General features: G+C 35.2%; 1 protein-coding gene across 2 annotated transcripts in view; it reads right to left on the bottom strand.

Moving 5' to 3' along the window:
* The window catches only part of Pdzd8 (PDZ domain containing 8), a 77,995-nt gene that overhangs the window by 17,798 nt on the left and 36,090 nt on the right, over positions 1-24,107 (bottom strand). Inside the window, exon 3 of one of the 2 annotated variants that reach the window (XM_076834455.1) lies at positions 17,804-17,906. The exons of the other annotated variant lie outside the window; for it this stretch is intronic. Within the exon in view, the coding sequence (XP_076690570.1) occupies positions 17,804-17,906 (103 nt within the window). The remainder of the gene's footprint in view (positions 1-17,803; positions 17,907-24,107) is intronic. 2 annotated transcript variants of the gene reach the window in all.

The following is a 24,107-nucleotide window of genomic DNA, read 5'->3' on the forward strand; positions in this document are numbered from 1 at the left end:
TATACTCCTATTTGTTATTCATCAACTACAGAAAATATATATTTTGGTATTTAAACTTCTATCGTTCCCTCCATCTTTCCTCCCTTTTTTTTTCTTTTTTTTTTTCGGTCGGTGTGGGCTCAGGGCACTCAACCACTGAGCCACACTCCCAGCCCTATTTTGTATTTTATTTAGAGACAGGGTCTCACTGAGTTGCTTAGCACCTCGATGGATGTTGCCGAGGCTGGCTTTGAACTTGCGATTCTCTTGCCTCAGCCTCCCGAGCTGCTGGGATTACAGGTGTGTCACCATGCTTGGCTCATCGTTCCTCTTTATACCTTCTAAGTTCTACCATCAAAGTTAAAAATTATCATATTTGTTTTCTATCTATAATTAGGCTATCAAGGTTAACTGATTCCAAAAGCTAAAATAACAAAGTGTTTATAATATTCTGAGTTTATTAAAACTTGTTTATTACAAAGCTGAGTATCACTGCATTTCCTGACTTGTATGCCTTTTATCTTGGAGACTAATAGTTTGAATGTCCCTTCCAAAACTCATGATGAAATTTAATTGCCATCGTGACACTCTTTCAGAGGTGGAACCCTGAAAAGGTAATTAGGTCATAAGGGCATGGCCCTCATGAATAGATTAATGCTATTATCACAGGTGTTGGTGAATTATGAAGAAATGTGTTTGCTGTAAGTTCAGCTCCCTCTCAGTCCCCTCTTTGTCTCACAGATGTTCACTTGCCCTTCCACCAGGTGATGAAGAAGCATAAAGGCCCTTGGCAGATGCCAGAATCATGCTCTTGGATTTTCCAGCCTCTAAACGGTGAGCCAAATATACTTCTATTGTCTATGTTACCCATGTGGTATTTTGGTATAGCAACAGAAAACTGCTGTACCAAAATACCACTTGGGTATGAGAGGTGTGTTGTCCCTGCTCAAGATAACTTTATTTGCAGGATTTATAAAGTGCTACTTCTGAGATTAGCTCATAACTTCATCTATTCACTCATTTACATAATATTTAGTATCTAGTTGAGCAAAGTTTATCTGCAACCCCCTTGCCAAAAACAAGCTAGTGAACAAATGGGTAGAAGGAATGACCAGACTCGGGGGTGGGGAGAACATCCTTTTAAACACCAGCCTCCCCCACAAGTAACATGAATCTTGATCAGATTCTAGATTTTTTTTTTAAAGCCATGAAACACATTTAATGACATTTGGTACTTTGGAGACATTTTAATAAAGGCTGAAGATCAGGTGATATTAAGTCAATTGCTGTTTTTCTGATATGTGATAATTATTATTGTGGTTATGCAAAATGTTCTGTGAAAACTCATACTGAAATATTTAGGGTGAAATATTATTAGGGATAGGCAAACTTTGCTAGTGATTTTAAGCAAATGTTAATTTCTCTGAACTTCTTTTGTGTGGTGTTATGGTTTGGAGAGAGATGAGGTGTCCTCCAAAAGCTCATGTGTGAGACAATCCAAGAATTTTCTAAGGTGAAATGATTACTCAATCAGTACCTTAATCCAGCGATATGGTTTGAGGGGGCAGTAAGTGTACGCAGGCAGAGTGTGGCTGGAGGAGATAGGTCACTGGGGGCCTGCCTTTGGGGTTTATATTTGTCCTTATTTGAGCAGAACTCTTGTTTCCAGTTGCCATGTCCTGAGCTGCTTTCCTCTGCTGTGACGTTCTGCTTCACCTCACAACCCAGAGCTATGGAGTCAGCCATCTATGGACTGAGAGTGAGCCAAAAGAATCTTTTCCTCCTCTATTTTGTTCTTTTTGGTCCTTTGGTCACACAGATGAAAAAAAGCTGACTAAAACTAGGTGGTAAGCTTTAAACAGACTCAGTGAATTATTATTACTGCTATTAGTAAGAATTAGCAGAACTACTCAAAAACAGGAATGCAAAAGGAAATTTTAAAAACCAGTCTAAAATGAATGAATACAATATCCAGTTTCAGAAACAAGGCAAAAATATTATGAAACAAACACTAATTCAAGATACTAAAATTTATTATACCACTCAGACATTTTATAATTATGTGATTAAAAAGTTGTCTTCTCAAAAAAGACAAGGATGATGACTGAAATGTCAATGTTTAGTAAAGGAAAAACAATGAGTTCAAACCAGTTCAAACACATTAGAAATAATGTTCTTCCAAAGAGTAGAAATTATACTGATGGCAGTAAATATCTTTACCTAGATATTACTCAGAAGAGGAAAAAAGATAGCAGAGAGGGGGGAATCTGTATTTCTTACAGCAGAGGGAAGAAAAAAAAACAAACATTGAACAACCTAATATTGTCCTTTGGACTGCTGATCATGAAGTCTTCATTAAAAGAGAAAATGGGGTGATTGTAGAAATAAATGTCTATCACAATAAACACATTTACAGATTATAGAAGGGAAGAGGCCCTCAATCAATTCCAACCATCACCAGTATGAGTGTTTCTTTTCTTACAGGAAATCAATTGGCTATTTTAAGTTTCCCCAAGATCTGGGTGCTCTCCAAGATAAGCTACAATTAAAGCAAAGTTAATATCTATAAAACTTCTCACTCAACATCTTTGTAGGTGGGAGAAGTTTGCAGTGTTTCTCTTTAAGAACCAAGGCTGGGGTTGCCGCTCAGTGGTAGAGCACTTGCCTGGCATGTGTGAGGCACTGGGTTTGATTCTCAGCACCGCATATAAATATAAATAAATGAATACATAAATAATAAAGGCCCATCAATAACTCAAAATAAGTAAATAATATCTATCCAAACCTTTTAAAAATGTTTAGACTTAATGTAACAAGTAAAAATGAATGGAATATTAAAAAATAAGTGGTATATTTCACCCGACACAAAAATTACTGGATTTATAAACTTAAAAAAAAAAAAAAAACACCAAGAAAATCTGTCTCCTCACCATTCCAAGTAAAGAGCAAGACTGATACAGTAGCAGAGGTAATACATGGGTTCATGACACCTCTTCCCTTTCAGTCATGTGTTACATGCATGGAATTTGTCTGGAAGTTTTAGGCTGAACCTTGCAAGTCTGAATCTGTAGTGAGGTTAGCCATATAAACTGCTCAGCTCACAAACACCCTATTTTTGTCAGAGTTGGCATCACCATGGCCAATATCTAAACAATAGTTAACATTGTTTTAGAGTATCTAAGCTATACTTCCAAGACTGAACCATGATGTGCATGATATCTCTATGTAAGTATGGATAAGGTGTGATGGTAATTCAAGGGAGAAAAAGAACTACCTCTGGGTAAGTGGTTTGAGGAAGACTTCATGTAAGGATATGGCATTTAGGTTATATCTTAAAGCATGAGAAGGTTCTGAACAGATAGTCCAGGAGTTGGAAAGGGAAAAGCTATTGCTCTGGGCTATGGCAATAGCACTATTAGAGCAAAGAGATGGCAGCAGAGGAATATCAGGAAATTAAAATCGTCAGAGTGTTATTTGAGGTTTAATAGAAAACTCCTACTCTGAATGTAACAGAGTAAGATTTACTTGGAAAAAGCAGCAGCATTTCATACAACATATAACTGAATCCTACATATTGATTATAAATGAGAGATCTCACATTATGTTATCTTGCAATAAACATATGAAGTTTATAATATATATTAATAGATTTTCTGTAAACATGTTTCTAAAACCTATACTTTAAGACATAAGCAACATTTTATTATTTATTTATTTTTGGTACTGGTGATTGAACCCAGAGGCACTTGACTACTGAGCCACATCCCAGCCCTATTTTGTATTTTATTTAGACACAGGATCTCACTGAGTTGCTTAGCACCTTGCTTTTTGCTCAAGCTGGCTTTGAACTCAAGATCCTCCTTCCTCAGCCTCCCTAGCCAGTGGGATTACAGGCATATGCCACCATGCCTAGCATAAGTGACACCATATAAGAGAAATAAGAAATGAAATATATAACAATTATCAAACACTTACTATTTGCTTAGTATAGACACCAATGTTTGCTAAGCCCTTTCTGGCTTTGGGATCCATGCAATCCTTTAATCCCATCTATGTTACAGCAGGAACAATCATGCTCATATAAACCTGGTTCCACTGCTTTGCCTCATTTGATGGTTCAGAGGCACACACCTGATCAAAATGAACCAGAATTCCGGGATGGTTTGAATTTAGACTCAACGATCTCTTGAATCTCTCTTTATTCTAAATGTAATTATAGCTGTGGGAATCTGTATGTGTTCTTATGGACCTTGCAAATCTAAATCTATAGTGATGCAAGCCATATAAACTACTCAGCTCACAAGGAATTGGAGAATGTCTCCAGATTTCAAACATCCAAGTAACTAGGAAGAGAAAGCAAACAGAAGTAGTAGCCCAAAGTGGCTTGGTCTTCTGTTCTAATTTGTTTCTTTTTTGTACTGGGGATTGAACCCAGGGGTGTTTAACCATTGAGCTGTATTCCAGTTTTGTGAAAAAATAATTTATTTTGAGATAGCATCTCAGTTGCTGAGGGTCTTGTTAAATTGCCCAATCTGGCTCATATCTATGATCCTCCTGCCTCAACCAACTGAGTTGCTAGGATTAGATGCATATGCCATTGTACCTAGTGTCTGTTTCATTGTACCTAGTGTTGTTTCTAAGGCCTGACTGTATTCTTGCTTAAAGGTGTGCAGAGCTTAACCCACACCACCATACAGTATCACTTATGCCAGGTGCGGAGGCATAAGCCTGTAATTCCAGTGGCTAGGGAGGCTGAGGAAGGAAGATCTTGAGTTCAAAGCCAGCCTGAGCAAAAGCAAGGTGCTAAGCAACTCAATGAGACCCTGTCTCTAAATAAAATATAAAATAGGGCTGAGATGTGGCTCAGTAGTCAAGAGCCTCTGGGTTCAATCACCAGATGGCTGCCCTGGGGTCCAGAAAACACCCTAGTATCTTTAGGGTAAGTACTTTTTTTGCTTGCACTAGTTTTAGTGTATATCTGATTTTCTCTAATAGGCTTCTAGCTTGCCAGACATTGTGCTAGACAGTGTCATATATAATATCTTATTAATCTGAAATGCTGGTTTATTAAATTGAAAAGCTAAAAATAAATTATAAAGGTAGGATGTACTCTGTGGCTTAGCCTGTGTCAACTGGCTTGAATTTGTTGAAACTAAAAGGTAGATTTCTACTGGAGTTAGAAATACTATTTCTATGACATGCACAAAAATGTCTATTAATTACCAAGAATTGTGACACATGCTAACTAAACATAAAATTGCATTAGTTGACTCACAGGGGTCATTATATACAAGATTGTGAATAGTCTGTGTTTAACTTCATCACTGATGCCAGTCACCATTTAAAAATTTCTAGCTGTTTGTGCATCTGTCTTGGAAAGAGCAATTTAATAACAACAAGATTGCCTTTAAGAGCTCTCACACTCTGACAGCCTTTTAGTCTTAAAGACACAGCTGGAAGCCCCTTGGCAGGGGGACAACACATTGATCTTTTCCATCCCTTTCTAACTAACATGGATGAACATCATTTTATATGCTAGATAACAAGAGGATATATTTTAATAGCACATCGATGTAACTCTCTTATTTTACTTTATTTATTTATTTTTATATGGTGCTGAGGATCAAACCCAGGGCCTTGCACATGCTAGGAAAGTGCTCTACCGCTGAGCTACAACCCCAGTCCTCGAACTCTCTTATTTACAAACTGTTCTCTCCTACAATGGCTTATAACATCAATGAAAAATAAAAAATCCAAGAAAAAGTAAAAAGATCACCAAGTGAAAAACACTAAATTACTATTATCAGTTATATTTTAAATATACTTTCATCAAATAAAATTCTCAAAAATACCTCACAAGAACTATTTCTCAGCTTTTTTTTTTTTTAAGAATAGTGATGCAGGGAAGGGAAAAATATGATATAAAACATAATAATCAGTTCATGTATGTCCATGACACCAATATAAAATAATTTTTCACAAAGGTATACAATCCTGAACACAGATGAGCTTCTCTGTCTTCAAAGGAGCAGGAAAGGAGGGCATGTGCAAGTTACTGCAATCATTCAGTGATTTAATAAGAACCACCTAACACAAGTAAGGGGAGGTGTGTTAATCAGCTTTCCACTGCAGTTGCAAAATACCTGAGGGAAAATAGCTTAGAGGATGAAAGATGTGGCTCAGGTTTCACAGGTTGTAGTTTGGTCTGCTGGCTCCATTGCTTTAAGCCTGAGGTGAGGCAGAACGTCATGGTAGAAAGGTGAGGCGGAGTAAAACTGACTGTCTCATAAAAGCCCAGACGTAAAGAGAAAGACGAAGGGGCTGGGGACAACATATAGTTCCCAAGAACATGCTTTCAAGTGATGACTTCCCTCAATAGGGAACTCCAGTAGAAATCTACCTTTCGATTTCAACAAAATCAGGCCAGTTGACACAGGCTACCTTCTACACTACCTCTCATGAATGTCTTCAAGTAGTTAATCCATCAATATATTAATCCACTGATGAGGTCAGTAACTAAAGATCATTGTTTTTGATGGACCAATGTATTGACAATGTATTGATCAACTTTGCTTCGCTTTCTTTTGAAATATAGAAGATTCAAGCAATTATATTTAGCATATTAAAGGTATATCTCCAAACTTTGTATTATAATGGAGAAAAACTAAATTTAAACTAAATAAGTTATCTTATTAATTTTAAGGTGAACTTCTAGGTACAACCTATTTGGCACAGAATGTATCGGAAATGTAACTTTCTGATCATTTCATGTATTAGTTCAATTTGTTTATGATTACCAGGAAAATTACACCAGGCTAGGGACTAATAGTTAGCTTATTGTCCATCCCAACTGGGAACAATAAGATTGTTGAAGATCTAAGACTAGATTTCCTCTTTTACCATTCCGGTCACCTTTAAAAGTCACAACTGATTATCCTACTAACACCATTAGTACTAGGAAAACACAAAACGAAGCATGTCTTTTTGTTCATATTAATTTTCTTATTCCTTCCTTCCCCAAACACACTTGGGTATAAGGTAACACAAGAAACATCTGGCTTCATTAGAAGAGGCTGAGTTAGAACAAGAGTAGTATTACTCAACATCTATTTAAAAGGCTATTTCTTTCTTTTTAAAAAACATTTTTTATTTTAAGACTGAGTTTCACTATGTTGCCCAGGTTAGCCTTGAACTTTTGATTTTCTTGCCTCAGCCTTCCAAGTAGCTGGGGTTACAGGTGTGCACCATCATGCCCAGCCTAATCCATTTTTGTCTCTTGGTTCTAGATGTGAAAAATCCATAAAAATTTAAATAATATATGATACATAATTATATAATATGCAATTATACAATAAAAATATAATTATATCAACTAATATAAGCTCTGTATTCTGCTTTCCAACACATTTTAATGTACCTATCAATTTCATTGAAATGCTTGAGAATTTAAAATTTGGGACTTAATGGATTAAAAGGATAAGCCAGGCTGAGCCGTGGTGGTGCATGCCTGTAATCCCAGCAGCCCTGAGGGCTGAGGCAGGAGGATCACAAGTTCAAAAGCCAGACTGAGCAAGAGCGAGGTGCTAAGCAACTCAGTGAGATCCTGTCTCTAAATAAAATACAAAATAGGGCTGGGAATGTGGCTCAGTGGATGAGTGCCCCCTGAGTTCAATCCCCGGTACCAAAAATAAAACAAAAAGTATATGCCAGTAAATTATTATCCCAAGAAGTCACTAAAACTTGATTCTAGAATAAAAAAAGGAAACATATAAAAAAGAAATAAAAGCCAAGTCTCTGAAGGTATTAGTCTAATCTACTTCTAAACACCAGTTATTCTTTTAAATGCATAGAAGATGCAAACAAATATTTCCTGCACCCTCCCTCAACTACTTATAAATTATGTATACCTTGTTCCCAAGGACCACATTAAATTCTAAATTAACTACTATTCAGTTCCATCACTCTTTTTTTAAAAAATACTTTTAATTATTGATGGACCTTTATTTTATTTGCTTATTTATATGTGGTGCTAGGAATCGAACCCAGTGCCTCACACGTATGAGGCAAGTGCTTTACCTTTGAGCTACAACTCCAGCTCCAATTTCCATCACTCTTAACAGAAGAAAGGAGATACTATTTTTATTAGCTGTCTTCTTTGAAACTGTCTCTTACCAGTAAAGATTCACAATGTGAACGCATACAATCACACTATCCTTTTCGTAGAAAAAATAACTCTTTGAAATCAATACATGGCAATGTCTTGCTTTTATCTCTTGGCAGAAAAATTATCACTCCCACAAAACTTTTCAGAGGCCTGTCATTTAAGTTTGACCAATTCATAAAGGTATAAATTAGAATAGTTCTTTAACTTGTAAGCCAGATAAATAAAAAAGAATCCGTCAACTAATATATTTCTGCGGAAGTAAAATTTGATGTCGCCATTCCAATGATGACAAAAATTACACGTGTACATATGCACATACATACACACAAGTTTTTTTTGGACCAGGCATTGAACTCATGGATGCTGAACCATAGAGCTACCTCCCAGCCCTTTTTTATAGTTCATTTAGAGACAGGATCTCCCTGAGTTGCTAAATTACTGAGGTTAGCTTTGAACACATGATCCTCCTGCCTCAGCATCCCAAGCCGCTGGGATTACAGGTATGCGCCATCATACCCAGCTCACACAAAGTTCTGAATAGAACAGGTCTGAAAAGTACAAGGAATGAATTCTAAATTCTTTCACATGAACTCTCAGAAGGTAAATATTTTCCTTGTGATAATAATGCCTACATTTTCAGTAATTAACTCTTAATGGATAGCTGAAAAACCACTGATATCATACACCTCTACCCTGCTCTGGTGTGGATATTGTGGCAGATGGCCAGATGGCCTCATAACAGTGGGAGTACATGTGGGAGGAAGAGAACTCAGAGCAAAATGTGAAGCAAGAGAAGGATCCTGAGGCTGTGCTTGCTCTTATAACATGCTGTTTAAGAGCTCAGTAGTCCCGAGAGCTACCTGCTGAAGGCAGCACCCTCCAACCTCTGCCATAAGGATTTCCCACTAGGCCCCACCTCTTAAAGGTTCAATCACTTCCCACACTGCCAAACTGGGGACCAAGCTTCCAACACTCAGGCCTTTGGGGGACAAACTCAAATAATACCCAAATCATAGGAAAGAGGCTACTAATAATTGTCTACCACACTGGGTTGCTGTTGTCAAGATTAAAGGAAATTATGGGCATAAAAGTCTGGCATTTCCATTATCTTCCCTCAGGAAGACTTCTTTCTAGGTGATACAAGTGAAGCCCCTCAAAACATAATGCCACTTTGGCTATCTGATAACTCGGTCTCTAAAATAACTAGAAAGTAAATTAGGACTGCATCCGTAAGTATGCTAAAAAAGTAAAACTCCATTATACAAATGCAACATATCTAAGAGATCTAAGGAATAAAAATGTTCTTCAACTTAAAAGGGTTCAAAAGGTGGTTAGGAAAATAATTATATCTAAATGATTACAACACACTCAGGTTTCTACTTTTTTTCTCTTTTTAAATCTAATTGAAGTCTCTATCAATGTTTTGATTTAAAACAAATTTAAATTTTATACAACCATTCAGTGAAATAAAAAGCTAAGAAAAGTAGGCAGAGGCTGAGGTTGTTATGGAAACAATGGAGTGGAACATTCTTGCCCTTTATAATTCTTTTGTCAAACAGAAACAGCTTTATTTTGAATCATAAAATCAACCTTCACCTTCATATATTACATTATAGTCAAGTAGGGTGACTTGTATCTTACTAAAAAAGTGGGAGAGTCTAAGGGATAGTTTTTTCTTTTACAAGTTTTAAAAATAACCTTTTATCTTGAAATTATTTCAAAATAGAAAAGTTGTAAGACATTTAAAAAAGATATCCCATTTATCCTGAACCCATATTTCTCAGTTGTTAATACCATCTCGCCACATTTGTTTCTCCCTGTATATTTTTTACTGGATCATTTAAAATTAAGTTTCAGACATAATCACAGTATAGTTATCAAAGTCAGAAAACACTGGCACAAATAATTTGTAGACCTTATTCTAGTGGGATGCAATTTTGAAATATATATCAACAGCCTACTATTCTTACATAAATACAAAGGGGTTACTTAAATCAAGGGTCAGCAAACTATAGTCTATGGGTTGATTTTTAAATAAATCTTATCAGAACCATACTTACTTGTCTATGTCTTGTCTATGGCAGCTTTAACTAAAACAGCAGACCCGGGTAGTGTCATGGCAATTGTCTATCCTGGAAAACCCCAAATACTTACTTTGGCCCTTTCCAGAAAAAGTGTACCAAACCATGACTTGAAGAATATACATACATTGATATTAATTACAGATTTCATTAAACATCAAAAAACTGAAAAACATAAACCCTAAATCCCTAAATGTTTGTCAACAGACTGAGTGATTAAATAAAATAAGGTATACACTAAAATACCATGCAGGCATAAAAACAGTGACACGTGTACAAGCAGACAGAAATATGCCCACAGTATATTGTTACGCTTTGAAAAAGGCAGGTTATAAAAGACTCCTGATTTTATTGTTAAAATATGCAAGCTTCCTTGCATTTTGAAAATGAGTATATTATTACAAAAATTAAAAATCTGTTTCATATTTCCTTCCTTCTGCATAATGGCTATGTACAACATTCTCAGCATTGATCAATTTATGAAAGATAATTCACACATTATTCATCATTTTGAAAACAAGCCATCTGTCCATACTCTAAAAATTACTAGATAACCTTTTTTTTTGGCACTGGGAATTGAACCCAGGGCCCTCATGTGTGCTAGGCCCACTGAAGTACATCCCAGTCCACGAACTAAGTCAAGTTCAATAGTAACAGTGTATGCTGGTATTGTGCTAAGTGTTTTCATATATTTAAAACCTGTACCCTATAGGGCAGATGTTATTCCCTTTATCTTAGCGATGATGAAAAAATTTGCTCAGAGTCATAAAGTAGAATGGAAATGTGGACATGAACGCAGGCCTACTGGGTACCATTTGTGGAGATGATGCAGTAATGTTAAGAATACCAGCTGTGGAGTTATTATACCTGGCTTTGCAGACTGTCTTTATCCCTTGCCAGCTATGTGTTACTTTCTCCTTTTGCACCTCAGTTTCCTCATATGTAAAATGGAGATGATGATAGTGTCCATTCTCATGGAGTTGATCAATGAGGATTACATAGTTATTGCATGAGTAGTCTTAAAACTGCGACTGGCAAAGACACTGTATATTGTAGTGCTGACAAACCCTGGACTGGGTACATTTGGGTCATGAGTTGAATACTACTACAGCTCTCTGATAACACCACTCATAACACCTTTCTAAATCATTTATGATCTAGTTCTACATTCTGTATTTACTCTTTATATAAAGACTCAAAACAAGTTATATGGCTAGGTGAGTTTTTGTATCAGGGACTGAACTTGGGAGCACTTGACCACTGAGCCACATCCCCATCCCTTTTTTGTATTTTATTTAGAGACAGGGACTCATTGAGTTGCTTATCGCCTTGCTGTTTGTGAAGCTGGCTTTTAAACTTGAGAGCCTCCTGTCTCAGCCTACAAAGCTGCTGGGATTACAGGCGATGCAACACAGCACCGGGCCTAAGTTAGATTTTAATGGGAAATTACTACTGTGCTTGAAAAGGATGTTTTAGTTCATGAGAAAGTATGAACTGAGTCAATCAATTTTACTTGGGTCACAGTAAACTGCAGGGTCCTGAGAAACAAAATGTAAAAGTAATGTTTAAGTTTTATGAATATGTTCTCCTTAATCTTCTTTCAAAATCTCTTTCTAAAAAACTTTTTAGCAAGAGTTGTAGCTCAATGGTTGAATGCCTAGTATGCATGAGACCCTGCATTTGATCCTCAGCAAAAATAAAAATAAATTAGAATGTTATCATTATATTGTAAAAACACTGTTTTTCTTATCTTATTTGAAAAAAGAGAATCAAAAAATAGCAGCATAAAGCCCAACAGTGTTCATCTTAAAAGTTCACTAGAAGTTGAAATAACAGATTTGAAAATTTTAAAAAACCTAAGAACAAAACAGCAGATCACAAAATTTCCATCTCTGGACTGGCCTGTTTTTATAGTTTGCCACTGTAGTCTCAAAACCAACTTGTCCTAAGTGAGATCCTCCTTTTGCCTCTTCTTTTTCCCTCCTCATAGCCTGGTCTTTCTGGCTTCCCTTCTTACTCCCAAAACTTTCCAATTCCAAAGGTATGCAAATTCACATTGATAATATTTTCCATTTCCATTGTTATCATCTTGGATCAGACTTTTATTAGACATCACCACTAGTACTTTATGTTCAAATCAAACCATCCTTGACTTTACCCACTGTGGCTGGTCAATACACATATTATCAATAAACTACTATGTGCCAGCTACTGTACTAGATATATTCATATACAGAATCTCATTTAACCCCCATACATCCATGAGAAGCACTATCAGTCCCATTTTATAGAATGATAACTACGTGTGGATAGAATGGCTTTGAGAACTCTGATGAAGGTCATGCTACCAACAAGTGGTCTGAGATTGAAATCCAGTTTCAAGACTACCTAAAGAAAGATTCTGATGAGCTTGTTTTCATTTTAAAAGCCGCCATAGTTCCTACTATCTTTGACCATAAACAGTCAAATTCTTAGCCTGGTATTTAAAGCACTCTATAATAGGATTCCAGCTTTCACTCTTGTTTGGCATAATCTTCCTATGCTACCATATTCTTTAGACCACTTTGACAACTCTTTATTGGGGTTTATGCCATGTCCTCCATCTTGAAATGCCTTCTTTACCATCTCAAAATTCCACATACACTGTGAGGCTAGGCTCAAATGTCATCTCCTTAATATATTCTTTTCTAGATTTTCCAAAAGAATGTTGCTTTCCTTTCAATGGAAGCTCATGGTATTTTATACTGAAACTCTGATTCCCTTCATATGTTAATAGTGATACTGATGATGTACACAGTACCACTGTTCGCATTTCCATTGAAGAAAAGGATCACAAAATGACTTATCTCCTCATATTCAGTTTCTTCTCATACAATAGTGCCTTACACTGATCTGATATGGAGACTTTATGTTTCTGTATTTTAACATAAGTGCCCACTCTTTTCGCAGCATTTCACAATCATACTAAACAGTAAGAAAACCTAAAGCAGAAAACTGCATCCCTCATTTTTAATTAAGATCAATTTCAAGAGTGAAAATGTTGCACAGGATTTACTATTAAAGCTCAAAGGCATTTAGTATTTAAAAAGCCAAATTGCAGAACATTATATACAGTTAAAATTTCACTGAATCCCTCCTGTATTTGCAAATATTATCAGATTGAACTAAACCAGAGTTTTCATAAAAACTGACATTTTCAAAAAAGCTTTATTTGCATTAATCTTTCTCTTTCTTTTCATAAGATTAAGACTGTAAATGGCAAATGGTTAAATAGGTGCACCAAAATGCTACCTGCAAGGCATTTGGCCCTATACAAATACCAAAATGCCAACTTTGAGGCATCTGGCCTAAAGTATTTATAAATCTGGCTCAGATGTTCTTACTCAAAAAGTCAGAGTTCTTTAGGGAGCTCTTTTATGTTCTTTGTATGAACACTCAACAAAATGTAGCTAGAACATTCAATATCACTCAGCAAGAATTCTAAAATTCTCTAAAACTAAAAGGGTAAATCTTAGATCATACTTAGTCATTTTATTTAGGCAACCCTGAACTTACACATAGTCAGAAGTCCTTTTGACATTTTTAGTAATTCCAGAAGTAAAATACTTACACCAATAGGTATCACATTTGTAAACTAAAATTCTCATTCTACAAACCAGACTTTTCACAAAAGTAATATTCAGCAGGAAATCTTGTTTTGTGGACTTCCTCTTCTAAAGGTTTTTATTTTATTAAAACATTCAAAAACAGCTTTGAAGGAAGGAAGGAGACAGAAACATGACTCAAAGTCACTCTGAAACCCTGAAGGTGTGAGAACAAAAAAGTGTTGAGAGTACCTGGAGGATGGAGGCCAGAGTCTTCTCAGAAACAGTTACTGAATATCTAGAGTAAAACCAATCATGACACTTGCTGTAATGAAAGATACTGGTGGCGATAACACTGATCAAATTAGCATACAGCTACAAATATAAAATTCCAACTGTGACACAAGTATTTATCAAGGAGTTTGTGCTAGTTAGGAAAGGCTTCCCAGAGGAAATGATGATCAGTTTATCAGGTTCTGATAAGAAAAGAGAAAACACCTGAGTATTTGAGAGCATGGGACTTCAAAATGGGAATGGCTACTTGGTGACAGAAAAACTGACTACCAAATAAGGAGAGATGAGGAAACTCAGATATTAGCTACAGTAAAAAGTCACTACTACCTTAGGCTGGAATGACAGAGGGGAAAAAGTGGTATTAGAAGAGGCCAGGGGCTGAAGTACCAAACAGAAATTGGAAGCATTGTGGGCCTGTCCTGGGAGAAACAAAGAGCATGGAGGAGAAAGAGCCTCTGCCAGACATGTTGTCCAAAGCAGAGGATAAGAGGAAAACCTCCCTGGCTTCCCCAGTACTTCACTTCCCATGAGTGTTTCACTCTGGTCAAACTTGGTTGAAAGCTGGATACCCCTGAAGGCTTGACACACAATGGCAAAGGCTAGTCCTCTTAAGGCATGGAGCAAGGAGACGGCCCAAGAACAAACCTGAGGGCAAACAAGCTAACATCTGGCACAAGCAGAGATCTGAAGAATGGGGTGGGTGAAGATATGTATGGAGGAGTGAGGTGGGGGTAAGGGTACACACATATCAGGATCCTGTAGTGCACAGAGAGTGTGACCAGGTATGACGGAGTAAAAGACAACCAAACCACACATGGTTTGGTTGAGAATGAGAAGCAAGAAAGAGGGCAGAGAAAACAAATAGGAACCAGACCAGGAAGGTTGACTTTGTCACATCAAAGAATTTGTTCTTATCCTAAGAACAATAAAAAGTCATTGAGGGAGTTGGAGAATATCATGCTAAGAGAGGTAAGCCAATCCCAAGAAAACCAAAGGCTGAATGTTTTCTCTGATAGGTGGATGCTAATCCATAATGGGGGGAGGGGGACGAGTGGAGGAACTTTGGATTGGGCAAAGGGAAGGGAGGAGCAGGGAGGGGCACAAGGGTAGGAAAGATTTGAAATGAGATGGACATCATTACATCATATGTGCATGATTGATTGCACAAATGGTGTGACCCTACTTTGCATACAACCAGAAGCGAAAAATTGTGCTCCATTTGTATACAACGAAGAGTATTCTGCTGGCATGTATAACTGACAAGAACAAATTAAAAAAAGAGAGAGAAGGAAAAAAAGCCATTGAGGGACTTAAGTGGGCAATGGCAGAATTAGATCTATATTTCAGAAAATCATTCTGTCTTTTTGCTTCCAGGACAATGACTGAACAACACAACATACCAGGAATTATATACTAGGTGTAGGACACATAGCATTAAAAATATACCGTATTTGTCCCCCTGTGAAGTCTACCACCAAGTATGGAGCCTGCAATATTATCAAAGACCTTTTAAGTATTCTTTTAGCATTAATCACTTGATTATCATCAGGGACATGAGGTTTATATTCATAATTCCATAGATTAGTTCTCAACTCAGTAAATTTGTTGATTATCTATTATTTATTTTTTGTATTTATACATTCTCATTAATCACACCCACCTGTCTTTTCAGCTGAAGAACACTAATTCTTTTTCCCATCCATTTACTTTTATATGGCTAACTCATTTCCATGTACCCGGGGGTACATTTTAAGTAAAGCACTGAAAGACAAAATCTGGCTGACATGTGCCTTTGGCCTATCTTAGACCTTACCCTTTTTCTTAAATGATGTGATACTGAGGAGTGCATTAGATATCTTGCAATCATAAGGATAAAACTATATGAGTGACGGAAGATGAAGCCAGGCTCTCTTATTACAGCGTTGTAGTGTCTTCAAACTTCAAAGGCACACTAAAATACCGGAGGAATTAAATTTCTTTCATTCTGCATATTCATTACAATTAGTGGTTACATGCACTGAACAAATTTCAACATTTAAAAGGTGAATTTAAACCTGAAGACTATATTTATACAATGATAATGTCCTAAATTCATCATTAATTTAGCATACTTGTTTTCTAAAGAGCTATTTTCTACTCAAATTTGAAATATATCCCAAATTATCAAATCCTATTCTCTGATATTTTGTATTGTCTTGAAAAACTAATTCTCCTCCCTTGAGTTATTAAATTCAGACATAGGTAATTTAATGCCTGAAGACACTTAATGTTTTTGACATTTTCAATGAGATTACTAAATACAGTAACCTAGAATTCTTTCTTGAAAACTGTTAATGACAGATACTAAGATCTAAAATAATAATTCAAGATGAAGGTCTTGCTAGCCTTTGTTCTAAAGTATTAAAGCTGTCTAATCTCATATCTTTGCAAATATAATAAAGGAAACTGAAAATGCCAACAGCAATGGCAAGTTACAACCAACTCACAGTCAAAAATGTACTTAGACAAAACAACGTGTTTCAATATAGTTATGTATTTCAATACAAACTCTAAAACTGGATATTTTATTCCTCTGAAGAGCTGATTCAAACAGCTGAGATATAACTTAAAAGAAAGTTGGGCAATGACAGTCACCAAATAAAAAAGGAAAACACCTTTAAACCTCTATTTTGACCATGTCAGTTACCAGGGTCAAAATCTTCAGCAGCTCCCACTATTTTCATCATCTCAAATTCTGTGTGCCAGGCTGCCCTCCCTTGCCAGTTTTACTTCTCCCTATTTTCCTACTCTCATCCAAATTACTTTATTCCTTCCAAGAAAATTTCTATCCCCCGCCCCCCTGATTTTTATGTAAGGATGTTCACAACAGAAAGAAATTGAAAACAAATTAAAAGTAAAAGGAACATACATAAAAATACCTTGCCATTACATGTTAAAAGATTTAGCAGCATTTTTGACTTAACCCTGAAATACTGGGGAGATATTAATATTAATATTGGGAAGAGAAAAAAATACATATATATGTTCATTATTTACCTATGATTCAGATTTAGCTGAGCATCGCCTCCAGTGTCTTCTTTTTAGAGGCTTTCCCTGTTATCACCAGATCTAAAAAGCCTCCTTTGTCATACACCTTTTCATGTACTTTTCTTTCCAGTACTTGTCAATCTCTGGAACTTTGTTCACTTTTTTGGCTTAGTTTATTGCTACATTCTATCCTATAATGGGAAGCTTACTTCCCAGCCAGCTTCTAACTCCCACACCAAACCACTACTACCCCATGTTCATATAACAGGTATAGGATCTTTTCTTTTTTGGAATCGTCCCTCCAGCCTCCAAACAGTGCCTACCACAAAATAAGTGCTCCTAAAACACCTGCTGAATGAATGAATGCTGCGAATTCACGTTTTCTCAGGCATTCAGTAAAACTATTTCCTTCCAATCCCTTACTGAAACAATTTTAAAGTTCTGGAATGAAAATCAGTCAGATTTTATTTCTTAGGCAGACAGTCTGAATATTAACTATTTTCACGTGATTTATTTTATTACCAATATTGTACTATTTTAATAAGACAATTAAGAACTGGTCATCACTATTTGCTCATGACTAAAAATAACTCTATGAATATAAAAATATTAATAAAAATATACTTAGAGAATAAAATCTTATACAGAAGTAAAATTAAGTAAATCAATTTTACCGTCTTAATAGAACTCCTTTGTTTTTCTTCCCAAACACCACTGCTCAACTCAAGTGTGCAATGAATATTTGCTTCTCTATCATAGGATCCAAAAATGAATAATCTGCAGTACAAAATAAAACAGGAAGAGCATTATACCGATTCTATGCATTATTTTTTTTTATTTCTGGTCACTATAATAAGAAATACTTATTCCATTACTATTGTGGTTTATTTACAGGGGGAAAAAAACAAGTCAAACCTAACATTTTGTGTGCCCTCTAGTGGAAAAGCAACATAAAGCTAAAATTAGATGAGATCACAAGATATGCTCTTTTTTAGCAGCCAAGCCAAACAAGAAAATATTATCCACTCATAAGACACTGACCACATAGCCTTATGTAGTAAGCAAGAGTTAGAGATTTTTCAAGACTGTCGAATTAAGAATTTTAAAAGTTGCAAATCGATACAGTACACCAGCTCCACAAGAATTAAATACACAGAAATATAATACAATTGTTTATAAACAAACACACAACTTCATCTCCTAATGTGAACCTATGCAAATTATTTACTTCTCTAAATCCAGCTGCTCCTGCAGAAAATTTGGGGTTAAAAATAGTACTTACCTCTAAGAATTGTTCTGAAAGTACAAGACAATGTACAAAAGGCATTTAGCACAGTGTTTAGCAAACTCTAAGTGCTCAATGGATGTGTGTCATTTCTATTATCTTGAAAACAATTATCAATGAATGGCAACACCTAACTTCCCTGTTTACTAGGATGTCCTAAAAAAGAACATCTGAGGTCCAATTATGAAATGATGTAAAAACTGTCTTTATTACTGAATTTAAAAAAAGAGATCCCTTATGTGTCCAACTTCTATTTTACCTATATCCTTAGAATCACACTGTAATCTTCCAATTTATTTCAGAACAGTTTTAGCACTAACCAACATTTTGACTGTTACTCTATCACTTCATCTCTACATGAAGATTATAAATAAGAGTGGGATAATTAGACAAAATATATTAGAGAAATCTGAGAAAATTGTGTCCTGGGTTTGGCAAATCATGACATCATGTGCATACCTCACAAATTGGCCTTTTCACATACTGAAAAGTCTAATACCTGATTTAAATAATCCTTCAAGAATCTTACAAAGAGCTTAAAACTTAGCATCTAACAACCTATTACCAAAAAGAAGGCAGGCCAAAAGAACTCATAATTTTAAAATACTAACTTCTAACTACAATTTTCATTCACCAAACTCTGCTGCCACCATCTGTTTAAAGAGTAAACTACCTCAGAGCCTTTACTACCATACAGAGAAAAGAAGGTTGGGCACCACCTAGCGCTCCCAACAGAATTCTCAGAAATTCTCCCCGAATTCATAAGCTATTCCATATTTTCCATAGTGTTTTAAAAATAATTACACAAAGCGTAACAAAAATTGACCACAGACCTAAATGAAGAGCTAAAACAAAATTCTTAGAAGAAAACATAAAATCAAACCTTTTTGACCTTGATTTACGCAATGGCTTGATAGATAAAACATCAAAAACATGATCGCCAAAAGGGAAAATAGATAACTTTGGCTTCATCACAATTCAAAAAAGTTTTGTAAAGGGCACACCATGAAAATGAAAAGATAACCTACACATTGGGAGAAAATATTTGCAAATTATGTACTTGGTTAAGTCTCCAGTATCCAGAAAAAAAAAAAAAATGAAAAACTCTTACAACTCAACAATAAAAAGTCAAATAATCCACTTTTAAAACAGGCAAAAGGATCTGAATAGGTGTTTCTACAAAGATGTACAAATGACCAGTAAAGCACATGAAAAGAAGCTCAATGTTATTAGCCATCAAGGTAATACAAATCAAAACTACTTGAAATGCACTAGAATAGTCATAGTGAAAAAGGTAGCAAGTACTGGTAAGGATATAGAAAAACTGGAATCCTCGTACATACTGGTGGGAACTTAAAACAGTGCTGTCACTTTGGAAAACAGTTTGGCAATTGCTTAAAAAATTAACATATGAGGGGCTGGGGTTGTGGCTCAGAGGTAGAGCGCTTGCCTAGCATGCGTGAGGCAGTGGGTTTGATCCTCAGCACACATAAAAATAAAATTAAAATATTGTGTCCACTTATAACTAAAGAAAAAAATATATTTAAAAAAGTTAACATATGATATGATTCAGCAATTTCACTTCTAGCTATACAGCTGAAAGAAAAGCTTAAAATATTTATATTAACATCAAAATATGCATATGAATGTTCAAAGGAGCATAATTCATAACAGCCTCAAAGTGTTAACAACCAAAATGTCTAACAAGTGATAAATAGGTTAAATAAAATGTGGTATATTCATAAAATGAAATATTTTTTGAAGCAAAATGAAGTACTAGAATATGCCATAATATGAATAGAAAATGCTAAGTGAAAGACGGTCACAAAAGAACACATATACGGAATATGAAAATTTACAGATAGAAAGTAGATAAATATGTATAACAAATTATAAGAAGCCATTGTTTATTTATTTTTTCATTATTTATCATTTATTACTTATTTTAGTTTATTTTGGGTACTGAGGATTGAACCCAGAGGTGCTTCACGACTGAGCTATAACCTACTTTCACCCACTCCCAGTTTTTCATGTTTTTGAGACAGGCTGTCACTCAGTTGCTTAGGACCTCACTAAGTAGCTAAGGCTGGCTTTGAACTTGTGATCCTCCTGCCTCACTCAGCATCCTAAATTGCTAGGATTATAAGCATGTGCCCCTACTCCTGGCAAGAGGCCCTGAATGAACAGACCAAGCCAAATGGAGTTATTCAAAATTAAGTACCACATAATCAAACTGAAACTTTAATGAAGTAGATAGATCCCCAAACACACCAGTTTTTCCTAAAAGCAATACATTTCAGTATATCTGAATCAGTATAATAAGGAAGTTCCCTTAGCTTTAACCTTGACAAAAAAGCAATCTGAAGTAACCTGATGTTAATCAACCTTTTTTCCCTTCTATTGCTGTTTCCTTTTCCCATTTCATTCTTAACAATGAAAACCCACTGTTTTACTACTGCCCATAGGGAACTATAAGGGGTTTTGTAGAAGGGATGTCACCTGCTATTTTGTTGAATAGTTGCTGCCTTGATTCATGAACTACAAATAAAATCCAATTGGATCTATAACTAAATTTGTCATCACTTTGTTGTCCGACAAACTTCCCAATGTAGAATTAGGAAAAACTAGAGGAGAATGGGATAGTCTGCTAATGAGTATGGGATTTCTTTGAGAGGAATGAAAATGACCTAAAATTAGATTATGATGATGGTTGCATAGCCCTGTTACAAATACAGTAAAACAGTAAATTGTACACTTTAAATGGTAGAATTGTATGGTAGACAATTCAAAGAAAACAAATAATGAGTGATTATAATAATGAATAATCATTTTTCTGTGATAGGGTCATAATAAGTTTCAAAGATGTTAAAGGATAATAAATGCTTGGTTTACTATTATTATGAATCAATAATAATATTGCAACAAGATTATATATCTCAAAAAAACATAAACATGATCTTTACCTGATACAGAAATTTGATAATACAACATATTAAAAGGAATCTCAGGACAAAATAAATTCTCAATAGAAATCATTAAAAATATTAAAAAGATAATGACACAAATATTTGAAACTTATCATTATTTGTTTTTTCTTTTTTGCTGTACTGTGGATCGAAACCAGGGCCTCACATATAGTAGGTTAAGTGTTTTACCACTGAGCTACATTCCCCAGCCCACAATTTATCATTCTTAACAATGGATATTTAAAGCACATAAAACATTATTCATTCTATTCAAAAGTCTTTATTTATTTATTTTTTTAAATGACAAATACCCTAGCAAATGGACTCTTTTACTATTACTGACTGCTCCAATCGTATGAGTATGGGTTGAATATCTCTTATCTAAAATGCTTGGGACCAGTAGTGTTTCAGGTTTCAGATTTTTCTGATTTTGGAACATCTGCATATACCTTTGAAATACTTAGGGAATGGAACCCAAGTCTAAACATGAATTTCATTTATGTTTTATATACACATTATACATATAACCTGAAGGTAATTTTATACATCATTTTTAGTATTCCTGAGTTTTGACTGCAGATGTAAAATTTCCCACTTGTGGGTACATACTGGTGCTCAAAAATTTTTGGATTTTGCTGCATTTTGGATTTCAGATTTGAGATGCTCAGCCTGTATTTTCATTGTTTCAGTTAAGTTTATTTTCATGTTTAATGATGAAAATATTTTGTCTGGTTGTTTAGAATTTAGTTTTGCTTTTGTAATGTATATTGATTTAACTAATTGATTTGAAATCAGCTTTTGATTCTAGTCAAAGAATTATACAACATCTTCACATACATCACAACTTCTTTTTACATTTCTTCTGTTAAAGCACTCAGAAGGAACTGCAGCCTTTAGTAAATGTTCAAATACTAGAAAACACCAGCAAACAGTATTAATACTCAATAAAGAAAGTAACATCAGTGCTTCCTAGATAAGTTAACTTCCCTATTGCTGTGGTCTGGATGCTCCCCACAAAACTCATGTTGAAGTCTAAATCTCCACTATGAGGTTTTATTAAGGGAGTAGAAACTTAGTCCAACAATAATATTTGAAGGTGAATACTGGGAGGTTAATTAAAGTTAAATGAGGCCAAAAGAGTAGGACCCTGATTAGACGGGGTTCTGGTTTCCTAAAAGGAGAAGAAACTTGAGCTAGACACTCAGTCTTCCTTACTAAGAGATCAATTTTTAGCAACACTGTTTTTGGTCATAAGGCCTGCATCAGAAGTCAAGCAGATGCTAGTGCCATGTTCTTGGACCTCCAGAACTGTGAACAAAATAAACCTCCCACTTCTCAGCCTCAAATATTCTATTATAGCAAAAGCAAACGTACTAAGACAATTTCACAGAAGCACTTGTCAAAATTGCCAATCTAATAATTTACTCCAAAATTTATCTCTTAAAAAAGTACTATTTCTTAGAATTTTAATAAAGTATAATGTTTATGAACTTATGTTTAATATTTTTTCAGTCTAAGAATAACAAAAACTTACTCCAAACTGTTTAGATTGTAACTATTTTCCACAAGCTCCATATCTCGTTCCTGGGACATAATTCCTTACATTAGTGTTTCCTGTGCCTGCTTTTGACTTCGATTATTAGTGGACTCCTTTGACCAGTAATGCATCTATTTTGGCTGTCAGGCTTTACTTCTCTGAAGAATAACAGTATTTCCTCCATTTTCCTGATTTCCCAACTGTTATCTATTTCCCAATATTTAAAAAATATGGAAGTTTCTGAAGAAATGACAGAAACGAATGCCTACTGGAAATACTAGGACCAGTTAGATGTGTGCTTTTAGCTTAAGATGAACTATACTCCTCATATTTAAAGTACTAATTTTCATTCTATACCTCTGTATTCTTACAATTCAATCTTCAGTAAACAAAGCCAGACATTCCATTCAAATTATAAAATCACTAGGAATAAGTAGTAACAACCATTGGCTAATACCTGTTTTAATTTAAAAAAATAATCAAATTACATAGAGTAGACAATAAATGAGTATAAACCAAATTTTTACTGTACTATTTCCAAAGAGTGAGGAAAGATCAGCACTATTACACAAAAAAGCAAAGGAAGTTGCCTTTAGACCCCTCTATCTGTTGAAAGAGCTATTATTAGCTCCATGAAAGTTCTGAGTTCAAAATATAAAGTAAAAGGTATCTTGAAAGCTTATGTTAAACACAAACACAAACCAGATCTATCAAGAAATAGGGAAAAAGAATTTACATGGCTCAAGAGCAAACTACTGAGAAAAGGAAAGTAATTCCCAATGCCTCCTGTTTTAAAAAGTTGTTTTTTAATAATTTAATATGAAAGGAGAACTTTGTACCCAAAGGGGGCCAACTATCAACTCATCAGTTGTTAAAAAAATTAAGCTTGGCTGCTCACTCCCTCTCACATTCCTCCCACTCAGAAACATCCTCACATAAGGACTCAACTCTACTGTCTATGACAGTGACTTAAAAATTAAACCTCCAGGCCTCATCTTTCTCCTACTCAACCTGTAAAACTCCAAGAATTTGCAGAAAACTTCTACAAGGAAAATTTAACCACACCCTTCTCCTTATGTCACATAAAATGAAATCCACTTGCTTCTGAAATTAAGCACCTGTTTCCCTTACTAAAGGTAGAAAGCTAAGTTTTGCTCTTTACATCTCCAAAATCTGAAAAATAATAAATA

The sequence above is a fragment of the Callospermophilus lateralis genome, chromosome 15 (genome assembly GCF_048772815.1).
Source record: "Callospermophilus lateralis isolate mCalLat2 chromosome 15, mCalLat2.hap1, whole genome shotgun sequence".
NCBI lineage: Eukaryota > Metazoa > Chordata > Mammalia > Rodentia > Sciuridae > Callospermophilus > Callospermophilus lateralis.